We start from the raw sequence: 12818 nt of genomic DNA on the forward strand, positions 1-12818 counted from the left end.
GATTAATAAATAAGTTGCTACATGTAAAGTGCATTGAACAGTGCCTGGCACATAGGCAGTGCCCAGTTACTATTGATCATGACCATCATTATCACTCTTATTTAAACTTCACCTGTGGGTAGCTATTATTCCAAATTACAGATGAAGAAACCAAGGTGCAGTTTCAGAGTGGAGCTGCCCTGCAAACCCAGATTTGCAAACCCCTGCACTGTGGAGTTGGGTTCCTGGACCCTTGCCCACTCAGCGACAAATGTTCTCAGAGCCCCTTTCTGCCTCTGGGCTTGGTGGAGAAGGTAGGTAGCACACAGTTCCTGCCCCAGAGGGGCTCACAGTCTGGTGAGGCTGCACCCCTATGGACCTGTGTTTCTGTCCACCTCCCTTTCAGAGCTGGGCAGCTCCTGCCCCCAGTGTTTGCCTGACCTCTAGGACTCACCAGTTACGTCTCGCCTGCTGAGCTATGCCCTTTCTGAGTTAATCAGTGTCCTAAGGGATGGTTCAGGGGTGCCTTGGGCACGGATGAGTCCCAGCACTGCTGTGTATTCTCTGTGGTGGAGTGGGATAGGGAAGAGGACATGGACAAGAAGGGCTCTTTTTCCAAACTGAGGACGGGAGCCATGCTCACTACACCCTCAGCGTGGTCCCATTTGCAGGCCTCTCCCTGCACTCTGAGACCATCCCTCTCAGACCCTAGATGGAAGCCACATAGATTCACCTGTTTACTGAGTACCTACCGTGTGCACGTGCTTTGCTAAACACTGCAGGGGCGGGTACCCAGGGGATTTACACGTGGATGGGAGCCTTCCAAGAGTTTTCAGTGTAATGGGGAAGAAAGCCTTAAACATTAAAAAAAAAAAAAAAACCAAAACAAACCCTCTAATATATGGTAGAAAGAAATCCCTATTCTGAAAAAAAAAAAAAAAGCTCATAACAGCAATAGTTATCAAGCAATCAAGTACCACAGGCCTGATTGTGCAGATAAGCCCTGTATTATTACCATTTTACAGATGGGAAACTTATCTGCCTGTTAAGACAAATGTGAGACTAAAATCGCAGTCAGTCTGACTCCAGACTCATGCTCTTAATTACAAAGCCTCCTGAGTGGAGAAAAAGCATTTTGCAATCAGAGAAAGCGTTTTGCAACCAGATCTGCCGGTTCAGGTTACTTCTTCGGATACAGCAGCTGGCCCGCTGCCCCAGACCAGGTTTCCAACCTCGGCAGTAGTAACATTTGAGTCTGATAATCCTTTGCTGTGGGAGCCGTCCTGTGCATTGCAGGATGTTTAGCAGCATCCCTGGCCTCCACCCACCAGATGCCATAGCATCCCCCAGTCGTGACAACAAAATAATGTCTCCAGACATTGCCAAATGTCACCTGGGGGGCAAAATCACTCCTAGTTGAGAGCCATGGTTCTAGAAGAACAGTTTTGGTGTTTGGTCACTTGTTTATTTAGTCGACAGATACTTAGGACACTCCTGTGGCATGCCATGTCTGCATTTATGGAGAAACAGCTTTAGGACATTTTTAGTGATATCTCTCAGTGTCCTGTACATGAAGCTGAGAAAAACCATGTCTTGGGGAAGTGAGATGGGTGATGTTCTGCAATGTTTCCCTTTCTGCCTGGAGTGCCAGGAAGCTCAACCAATTTTTAAACATACTCTTGATTGTGCATTTTCTTTTTATTTAATTAGTAGGTGTCCATTGTACAAAGTACAGATAAAGCAAAAAAGGGTTACAAAAAATCGCCTGGCAGCTCACCACACAGAGGTAACCACTGCTGTCACTTTGATTACTAGCCTTTTAATATTGCGGGAATATATGTGCTTTAGAAAAACAACATAAAAATGGGCTCCCCTGCAAATCCATTTTTGTAGCTTGCTTTTTCACTTGAGACTTATCTACCTTATTATATGTCCCCAGGGCCTAGAACTGTGACTGCCACCTGGTAAGCCCTCAGCAAACATTTGGTGAATGAAAGAAGATTCCTTACTTGCCAACAGAGATTTATCACAACCAGTCTGGGAGACAATCACGACAAACACCTGGCCTTTACGGATGGCCCAGGGATGGTCACTACAGGCTACTATTTACCTTTTACGTGGATGATGTTACTTAGCTCCTCAGCAACCTATGATGTGGGTGTTACTATCCCCACTTCACGGATTAAACAGCTGAGGGCTGTGGAAGTTAAGGAAAACTTGTCCAAGGCCTTAAGCTGGTAAACACCAGACCTCCCAAATGATTGCCTTTTGTCTCCTTTGGCCCCGACCTGCCTGCCCTTTTCTCTGTTTCATTAATTTTGTCATGGGTGTCCTCTGCAAATTCTCTTTGGAAAGAGCCAAGATGCACATTTATGTATAAGTTTAATAAATAAAAGAACTAACCCGGGCTCATAGGAAACTTATAATAAGTGTTAATTTTTGTCCCTTACCTACTCTTTTTTTTTTTTTTTTGCGGTACTCGGGCCTCTTGCTGTCGTGGCCTCTCCCGTTGCGGAGCACAGGCTCCGGACGCGCAGGCCCAGCGGCCGTGGCTCACGGGCCCAGCCGCTCCGCGGCATGTGGGATCCTCCCGGACCGGGGCGCGAACCCGTGTCCCCTGCATCGGCAGGCGGACTCTCAACCACTGCGCCCCCAGGGAAGCCCTCATGGAGCATTTTCATTGAGTGTAGATATTCTACAAATATCCCTAAAGGGGTTTGATTGGCAATTGAAATGAGGACCTGACCTGTCATAAGTCAAACAACTCCATATGTGGCTTAGCCCCCCTTACATACTCTTGTGTCAGACCTCGCTGGGTGCCGGGGTCCAGTTCAGCACCCCCCCCAGTGTCAGGGGGCTTGCGGGCTGGAATTCTCCTGCGGAAATCCTGGTAACTTGGGACCCCTCTCAGCCCACCAGCCTGTCTAATTTTCCCAATTTCAAAACCCCCCAGTGCTTGTCCCAGCCTGCCCGCCCCTGGGATGGGCAGAGGCTGTGCTGGGCGGGGGCCTGGTACCTCCCAGCATTCCCTGGACATACTCCGCCCTTTCACTCCTCCAGGCGGTGGCCAGGGCAGTGCCTCTTGCCTGGAATGTCCTCCCCTGGTGAACCCTTGCTCACCCAGCACTTTGTGGCCTTGCCAAGGCAGCTCTCCTTTGGCCCTTCAGTGCCCTGTCTGTAAAATGGGAATAATCCTATTGACAGGCACGTAGCACAAGGATTAGAGATGACGTGTCAAGTGGCTTGGTGGGGGCCTGGGACTCAGTGGGCACTCTGTGAATAAACCGAGTAAAAGAAAAAGTAGAACCTACAGTGATCATAGTACTTGCTTCTAAAGGTATCAAAATCCCCACTCAGGCAGCAGTCGGCACCAGCACACGGACCCTGGGGAACTTGGCTTCCGGTGCCCAGCACCTGGCTCGGCACACAGCAGGTGCTGAACAGTTGCTGTTGGAATGGCCCACAGGACAGCCCGGGGTGGATCCTGGCTCTACCTCTTAGCAGCTGTGTGGCCCTGGGCAGGTTGCTCGACCTCTCTGTGCTGCCTCTTGTTCCCAGGTGGAAAAGAAGGATAATAGTCGCTACCCTGTGGAATTGTCTTGGAGAATAAACGAATTCATATGCGAAAACCACTTTGAAGAGTGGCCAGCACCTAGAAAATGTGTTGCTTCGAGCATTATTTTGATCCCCTCCCCCACTAGCGGGCATTGTTATGCAGTGAAAGGCCTGAGCTTCACTCCCCACCTCAGGGTGGCCTCTTTGCTCAGGTGGGAAAAGAGGAGGTGCCAGCTGGGCGGTGAGGAGGATGAACCTGTCCTATCAGCTGGTCAAAGGTGTATGAGACGCTCCCCATGCTTCTGCCAAAGCGGGTCTCCTAAGTGAGGAAACCTGGGTTCAGATCCTGCACCGTCACTCCACCAGCTGTGACCATGAGCCCTTAATCTCTGAACCTCAGCTTCCTCCCTGTACAATAGAGGTAATAAGAGTTTGCAGGGTAATATATTTGTAGGGTGGATTCAATGAGGTCATCACTTAGCACTATGTCAGGCATGCCGTAAATGCTTCAGAAAAGTTCTTTGAAGTTTTCCAGGGCAGTTCATCCTGGGCTTCAGGCCCCTCCCTTCTGGCCCTGCCCTGGGCTCTGTACTTTCTCTCAGGTCACCTCCATCACTTGTCCCTTATCTCAGTGATAAGGAGGATTGGTCTTATCAGGTCCCAGATAACAGCAGAAAAGCCTGGAAGCTGAACGAAGCAAAGGCAATTTCCTTTCTAGTCCTCTCCTTGGCCTTGGCTGCCCTGACCCCAGCCGCTGGGGACCTGCATCCAGCAAAAGAACATTGGCCTGGGAGTCCCGTCCGTCCCGGGGGCCTGGTGTCCACTTGTGTGTTAATTGTTTTAAAGGTATTTCTCATATGCTTACTGTGGTCTGGGCAGTGTGGGAGCACAGACAATCAGAGCTCTGTAGTGAGGGTTGTCACCTGTGAGATGATCTGATAGGGGTCCCATTCAGGCAGGGCGAGGCTGGTATCCCCTGCAGAGGGAGGTGGGGGTGGGGTGGAGTGGGGAGACCAGGGTGGCAGGATTGCAGCAGATGAGGTGGGAGGGGGTGGGGGTGATGGGAAATGAGTCTGGAGGCCTCAGTAAGGATTCTGATTCTTTTCTTTTTTTGGCCGCGCCATGTGGCATGAGGGATCTTAGTTCCCTGACCAGGGATTGAACCTGTGCCCCCTGCAGTGGAAGTGCGGGGTCCTAACCACGGGACCGCCAGGGAAGTCCCAGGATTCTGATTCTTTATTGTAGAAGAAATGGGAAGCCACTAAGTTTTGAGCCGAGCACTTACCCTCCGTCTCTCTGTGTTGATCACGTTTTCATGTTAAGACTATGAAAACCAGTAGCTGCTACCTTTTGAGCTTCTGCCCTGGGTGGGATGCAGGACTAAGTTTATTCCAGCAGTTTTGAGAGGAGCTTGGAGTCAGTGGAGCTGGAATGACTGTTGGAGTTGTCCAGGCAAAAGCTGATGGTGCCTTGGACCCCTCGGTGGAGGCCGAGGGGTGGCCTGGGAGCTCAGCCCCTCGCAGCAGCCCCCTCAATTTTCCCCTTTGTAAATTTTAGAGCTTGCAGGCTCTAAATTTCACCCATTGCAGGCTATGTTTTGGTGTTGCAGCCTTTTTAGCTCAGATCCTGGCACCTGCCGAGGGTGGGGAGGGGCAGCTGGGGTCTCAGGCCCAGGCCGTGAAGTCCCCAGGTGAGCAGAAGGGGCCCCCCGGGTTGTCAGGGGAAACTGAGTCAAATTCAGACTCTGCCTCATGCTTCTTTCCTGAAGCGGGAGGGCTGAGAGCTGCCCTAAGAAGGTTGGGTTGGATTCACCTCTGTGTCCCAGAGCCAGGCACCTGCCAGGTGTGATGAACACACGGTTTGGGTGAGCCGTTTGACCTCATCTGAGCTATCTCTGCATCCTTGCCATGAGGGATAGATATGTGCTGACTGACTGACTGAATTAATGAATGGGAATACAGTCCTGCCTAGAAGGGCCTCGCAGATCCTTGTAGAGGCCCCAAGTCCTGTGAGTGGTTCACGCTGCCTTTCCCTGAGCCAGTGGAAGGCTGCTCATGTTATCCCAAAGGGCACGTGAGCCAAAAAAAAAAAAAAAGTTTGTCAGGCATCCTTGGATTATTTTTCGCTCTAGTTGACTCAGGCTGATCTTTGAACTAGTCTCTGTTCCCTAAGCTACGTTCGGGCTTAGGAACGTATGGACAGTGGGGCCAGGGCCTGGAGACTTTCCAGGCAGAGAGGAAAGCCGTGGGGGCATGTGATCCTGAGGTCACAGTGGACCTCTGCCCTGGGGAAGGTAGGTGGAGACCTGTAGGATTTCTGTTTCTGACCTTGTTTGGGAGGGAACAGGGAGAGGAGGGCTGGTAGCTGCTACCTTCTAAACTTCTGCCCTGGTGGGACACGGGGCTACGTTTATTCCAGCAGTGTTTACTGAGCCCCCAGGCCAGCCCCTGATCCTCAGGGGTGTCTGGGAACCAGTTTGTCTTTGAAAGCCTGGCCTGGTGGAGTAAACATTCTGGAAGACCTTTACAGTTTCTTAGGAAAACCTAAGAGCAGGAAGGGTGAGGAGAGGCAAGGCTTGTCATCCTTACAATGACCCTGTGAGGAACATGGTGTCACCCATTCTTCAGGTGAGGAAACAGAGGCCTGCGGAGTTTGTAATAATGTGCTGAGGTCTCGAGCAGGTGTGGGGGTCCGTCCGGGCTCTGTCTGCTTCCAGAGCCTTTGCTTTTCACACCCACCAGGACTTGGGGTCAAGAGAGGGCTTGGGTGGCCCCGCTTCTGGCTCCCAGCCCAGCATGCAAAGGCTCTCTCCTGGCTTGAAGAGGACCAGGTGATATCTGATTCACTGCTTTGTGGTGGTGTGCTGCTACTGAGGCCCAGAGAGAGGCATCTGGAACCTTCCAGATGGTGGCGGGTGGAGGAGTAGATACCACCCTCCCCTTTCCTGCTGGGCTGTTGAGACCTGTGGCCACTGAAATGTTCTGGCCTCTCCATTCTTCCCCACTGCTGTAGGTGGGAGGGGGCCATGTGGATTTTCAGTTTTGGGGCACACATGTAGCTTTGCATTATTATTTCTTCAGATCTCCAGAATAACCCCAGGAGATGGGTGTCTCCGTGTTATACCGAGGAATCCAGCTGAAGGTCACACAGCTCCACAGAGGGCCAAGGAGCCTCACATTTCTTCCTCTGTTTGGGGAAGGGTGGGGCCTGAGGCTTGCTGGCTTCCTTGGGTGTGGTGGGTAGGGCTGGGGTGGACCTGGAGGGAGGGGCAGGAGAGAGCCCCAGGGCTCTGGCCCTGCTCCCTCCCCATCCGTTTCCTCCCCTTCCACTGCACAGGCCCCTTTCTGCTCTTCCTGACTCATGTTCCCTGCTCTGGGCCTTTCCCCTTGCTTGTCCCTCTGTCTGGAACGTTCTTTCCAGCTCTTCTCAGACCTTCTTCAGGTCTCTGGCAGAGGTCATCTCCTCCGAGAGGCCCTCCCTGACCACCCCCGCTGAAGCAGCCCTGCCCTTCCCATTCCTCATTTTCCTGTCCCCTTTGTCACCTCTGTGTTCCTTTCCTATCTGCGTCCCCTACTGGAGGTCAGCTGCCTGCAGCCACAGGCCTTGCTGTCTTGATCACCGCTGTGTCTCCAGAGAAGGAGCAGGTGCCCAGTAACCTTGTAGAATCAATGAAGGACCCGCTCTCACAGCCCCTGGTTTTGTGTCCTTCCTCCTGGCCTCCCAGGCTGGGTCTTCGAGCCCCCAGACCCGGTCTCAGTGAGAAAGAAAAAAAAATGCCCAGTACTCGTAGCCGTTCTGTTTGGATCTCTTGGGCATAAACAACCTCGCAGAAACCCAGCCTCAGACAAGGTCACCGGAGGCCATGATGAAATGGACAGAACAGGCCCTCTTTATAGTTTTGTCTAAGCACAGAGGTCACCCTGCCACCCCCAAAGTACCAGGCATCCCCCCACCTCGCCAAGTGAGGAACTGCTACTCTTTCACCCCACTGTAGGATTGCTGAGCTTCCTGATCCAGAGCCAGCCCCAGCTTCCTTATCCCTCCCCAAATTACCCCTCTATAACCCAAATCCTATGACAGGTTCTTTCCAACACCTTCATCCCTGGAGGTCCTATGGTCCCCCAGGCGTGTGTCCTCCCAACCTCGGCGACCAGTTATCCGACTCGTCCACCCACGGGTGCTGCCCGTGGGGTGTTGACACCAGGGGGAGATAGATCTGGGTTTTTCTGAATTCAAATCCAGGTTTCTCTTGATCTTGATCTTGACCTAGTCTTTTTACTTTTAGGATCAAAATTACCTTCTATCACCGTGCCACTGGCGAGGCCCTTCGGATGCCACGATGGTGTTATCAAATCTGATGTGCCCCCTGAGCCCTAGGTGGGCTCTGTCCTCATTATTGTCCTCATTTACAGATGGGGAAACTGAGGCCTGGAGGGGAAGTCCCACCACTGGGGTTCCTCCAGCTCTGGAATGACTGACTCTTTTGCTTTGTTTTGTTTTTGAAAAATTTTAAGGCTGTATTTACAACTCTTTTCATTTAAGTATATGTTATTTTGTTTGTATACCATTTTCACCAGTAGTAAGACAATAGAATACTGTGTGGCTTATTTGGGATCACGTGTGAACAATAATTCTTCATTAACAAAAAAATTTTTTAATTGAAGTATTGTTGATTTACAATGTTGTGTTAATTTCTGCTGTACAGCAAAGTGATTCGGTTATTCATATATATACTTTCTTTTTCTAAATATTCTTTTCCATTATGGTTTATCACAGGATATTGAGTATAGTTCCCTGTGCTCTACAGTAGGACCTTGCTATTGTTTATCCGTATATCCATACGGTGAGATTTCACATAAATTTCAGACACAGGTTTTTAAATCTTTTCTCTAATGGGAAGACCTGGCAATACTGGCCTTACCTTCCTGCAGGACAGGAAGTGACAGTGTGGGAGCTGAGTCTGGCCCCGCCCCTGGGAAGCAAGCACAGCGTCTCTGACCACAGACCCCGCCCAGCCCCCTCCTCATTTCTATTCCTTCCTGGGGCTATTGTTTATCCGTATATCCATACGGTAGCTCACATCTGCTAATCCCAACCTCCCACTACATCCCTCCCTCAACCCCCTCCCCCTTGGCAACCACAAGTCTGTTCCCTACGTCCGTGAGTGGAATGACTGACTCTTACCCACCTGTCCTCCCACCTTGGGACCCCCAGACACATTCGGGGTGGGGGGCCACTGGTGGGCACTCATCAGTGAGGTCATACAGGTTAAGACTGAATGAGGTCTGCAGAACAAGGAGTTCTTGGAGCTCAGTACCCAGGAATCAGACCCCATACCCCAACAGCAGCTCTCCCTGTGTCTGTAAACCGAGCTCAGAGCACTCCTCCAAGTTCACGGCCCACCTCTTGGCCCTTCTTGCCCACCCGGAGCTCAGCTCTTTGTGCCAAGGGAGTCTCAGCTGTTTCACATTCTGATGAGACTGAGCTCTGGAATGCTCTGACTTTCCTGCTTAGAGAAAGAAGTAACTCGGGTCTGTTTGGAAGAAAGTCTGCATTGTGGGGAAATAAAGGGAGAATAAGCCTTCCCTATGTGCAAAACACTAAGCCATGGCTTTGCACCTATGAACTTAAACTTCAGGCAACCAGGGACTTCTCTGGTGGTCCAGTGGTTAGAACTCTGCGCTTCCATTGCAGGGGGCACAGGTTCGACCCCTGGTCGCAGAACTAAGATCCCATGTGATGTGCAGTGCGGCCGGGAAACAAAACAAAACAAACGAAAATAAAAAAAATTCAGGCAACCATGTGAGTTTCTATGATTATTCTCACTTGATAGGTGGAGAAATAGGCTCAGAGGAGGCAGGTCACATGCCCGAGGACACAAAGTGGCAGGATCTGAACTTGAACATGGGTTTTGGATCCCAAGGCTGGTTCTTGTCCCCCAGTTCTATAGTTGCCCTGGATTTCAAGATGCTGGGCCAACCTAGGAGCCCCTGTCAGAGACAGAAGGGCTGGGGCTGGTGGTGGCCGCTGCTGACCTGTCCACCTCTGTTCCCCACCCTTGCTCCCCAGGCTGTGTTGGAAGCACGTCTCCTCCCTGAAGGTGGCCAATGAGCCCGTCTTGGCATTCACGCAGGGCAGCCCTGAGCGAGATGCACTGCAGAAGGTAATGGGAGGGTGGGGGGCACCCAGTGGTGTAGGGCCCTGGGCAGAGACGGCCTTCAGCAGCCCCCATGATACTTCTCCGTGCTGACAGCCACCCACGCCCTCCTGCCTCTGCTCCCAGCCCCGGGAGGAAACTGGGAATCTGGGGAGAGCTGTGCATCTGGAGGCGGGTGGGGGACCTGGGAGCAGTAGGGTGGCAACCTGGATCTCTTTGGGGTGCCAGGTCAGGGGTCATAAGTCCACAGATATTTTATGCTTAAACACATTTTCCCGGGAATTCCCTGGCAGTCCAGTGGTTAGGACTGCGCCTTCACTGCCGAGGGCGCGGGTTCAGTCCCTGGTCGGGGAACTAAGATCCCACAAGCTGCAAAGCCGCAAGGTGTGGCCAAAAAAAAAAAAAAAAGAATTCTCCCATTAATTGCCAGTGTTCTAAAATTGTGAGATTTCACATAAATTTCAGACACAGGTTTTTAAATCTTTTCTCTAATGGGAAGACCTGGCAATACTGGCCTTACCTTCCTGCAGGACAGGAAGTGACAGTGTGGGAGCTGAGTCTGCCCCCGCCCCTGGGAAGCAAACACAGCGTCTCTGACCACAGGCCCCGCCCAGCCCCCTCCTCATTTCTATTCCTTCCTGGGCATCCGCGTTGGCAGACTCTGCATCGGTGTTTTAGGCGGGCAGTAGAGGGGAAGGAAGTGCTCATCTGACCTCTCCTCCTCTCCCCAGGCCTTGAAGGAGCTGAAGGGCCAGACGGAAGCCATCCCGTGCGTGGTGGGGGACGAGGAGGTGTGGACTTCGGACGTGCGGTACCAGGTGTCTGTAAGTCCAGTGGGCGGGCAGGGCTCAGCCTCTCCCCTGAATCTGGGGTCTGTCTCTCGGGCAGCACATAAGCATGCAACATGGGGTCTCTGCCTCCAAAAGGACTTAGAGTCCCTGCAAGATTTTGAATTCCGTGCACCGGTATAAATCTTCCAAAGGCAGTCTTAGGGGACTCTCATAAAAGGTGCCAACATCGCGCCCGCCAAGAAGAAGTTAAAAACAGCAGCTGCCCCCAGCTTTGCCGTCGCTTTGGAAAAGTTGACCCACTCGCCAGCCTAGGGAGTAGGAAGCAAGGATAGAATGTCAGAATCAAAGAGAATCCTTCTGTTAACAGATACACACTACTATATATACAGTAGAACAAAACAAACGAAAATAAAAAAAATTCAGGCAACCATGTGAGTTTCTATGATTATTCTCACTTGATAGGTGGAGAAATAGGCTCAGAGGAGGCAGGTCACATGCCCGAGGACACAAAGTGGCAGGATCTGAACTTGAACATGGGTTTTGGATCCCAAGGCTGGTTCTTGTCCCCCAGTTCTATAGTTGCCCTGGATTTCAAGATGCTGGGCCAACCTAGGAGCCCCTGTCAGAGACAGAAGGGCTGGGGCTGGTGGTGGCCGCTGCTGACCTGTCCACCTGTTCCCCACCCTTGCTCCCCAGGCTGTGTTGGAAGCACGTCTCCTCCCTGAAGGTGGCCAATGAGCCCGTCTTGGCATTCACGCAGGGCAGCCCTGAGCGAGATGCACTGCAGAAGGTAATGGGAGGGTGGGGGGCACCCAGTGGTGTAGGGCCCTGGGCAGAGACGGCCTTCAGCAGCCCCCATGATACTTCTCCGTGCTGACAGCCACCCACGCCCTCCTGCCTCTGCTCCCAGCCCCGGGAGGAAACTGGGAATCTGGGGAGAGCTGTGCATCTGGAGGCGGGTGGGGGACCTGGGAGCAGTAGGGTGGCAACCTGGATCTCTTTGGGGTGCCAGGTCAGGGGTCATAAGTCCACAGATATTTTATGCTTAAACACATTTTCCCGGGAATTCCCTGGCAGTCCAGTGGTTAGGACTCTGCGCCTTCACTGCCGAGGGCGCGGGTTCAGTCCCTGGTCGGGGAACTAAGATCCCACAAGCTGCAAAGCCGCAAGGTGTGGCCAAAAAAAAAAAAAAAAGAATTCTCCCATTAATTGCCAGTGTTCTAAAATTGTGAGATTTCACATAAATTTCAGACACAGGTTTTTAAATCTTTTCTCTAATGGGAAGACCTGGCAATACTGGCCTTACCTTCCTGCAGGACAGGAAGTGACAGTGTGGGAGCTGAGTCTGGCCCCGCCCCTGGGAAGCAAGCACAGCGTCTCTGACCACAGACCCCGCCCAGCCCCCTCCTCATTTCTATTCCTTCCTGGGCATCTGCGTTGGCAGACTCTGCATCGGTGTTTTAGGCGGGCAGTAGAGGGGAAGGAAGTGCTCATCTGACCTCTCCTCCTCTCCCCAGGCCTTGAAGGAGCTGAAGGGCCAGATGGAAGCCATCCCGTGCGTGGTGGGGGACGAGGAGGTGTGGACTTCGGACGTGCGGTACCAGGTGTCTGTAAGTCCAGTGGGCGGGCAGGGCTCAGCCTCTCCCCTGAATCTGGGGTCTGTCTCTCGGGCAGCACATAAGCATGCAACATGGGGTCTCTGCCTCCAAAAGGACTTAGAGTCCCTGCAAGATTTTGAATTCCGTGCACCGGTATAAATCTTCCAAAGGCAGTCTTAGGGGACTCTCATAAAAGGTGCCAACATCGCGCCCGCCAAGAAGAAGTTAAAAACAGCAGCTGCCCCCAGCTTTGCCGTCGCTTTGGAAAAGTTGACCCACTCGCCAGCCTAGGGAGTAGGAAGCAAGGATAGAATGTCAGAATCAAAGAGAATCCTTCTGTTAACAGATACACACTACTATATATACAGTAGATAAGCAGCAAGGATTCACTGTCTAACACAGGGAACAATATTCGATATCTTGTAATAGCCTGTAATGGAAAATAACCTGGAAAAAAATACGTATAACTGAATCACTTTGCTGTACACCTGAAACTAACACAACGAGGACACAAAGTGGCAGGATCTGAACTTGAACATGGGTTTTGGATCCCAAGGCTGGTTCTTGTCCCCCAGTTCTATAGTTGCCCTGGATTTCAAGATGCTGGGCCAACCTAGGAGCCCCTGTCAGAGACAGAAGGGCTGGGGCTGGTGGTGGCCGCTGCTGACCTGTCCACCTCTGTTCCCCACCCTTGCTCCCCAGGCTGTGTTGGAAGCACGTCTCCTCCCTGAAGGTGGC

General features: G+C 52.0%; 1 protein-coding gene across 2 annotated transcripts in view; it reads left to right on the forward strand.

Moving 5' to 3' along the window:
* The window catches only part of ALDH4A1 (aldehyde dehydrogenase 4 family member A1), a 34928-nt gene that overhangs the window by 747 nt on the left and 21363 nt on the right, over positions 1-12818 (forward strand). Inside the window, exons 2-3 of one of the 2 annotated variants that reach the window (XM_024125675.3) lie at positions 9604-9697; positions 10423-10515. In XM_024125675.3, coding sequence (XP_023981443.1) covers positions 9604-9697; positions 10423-10515 — 187 coding nt within the window. Of the gene's footprint in view, positions 1-9603; positions 9698-10422; positions 10516-11170; positions 11273-11999; positions 12093-12818 lie in introns of those variants that run through there. The other variant, XM_024125677.3, reaches the window with a different exon arrangement.

Source organism: Physeter macrocephalus, unplaced genomic scaffold (genome assembly GCF_002837175.3).
Source record: "Physeter macrocephalus isolate SW-GA unplaced genomic scaffold, ASM283717v5 random_126, whole genome shotgun sequence".
Lineage (NCBI taxonomy): Eukaryota > Metazoa > Chordata > Mammalia > Artiodactyla > Physeteridae > Physeter > Physeter macrocephalus.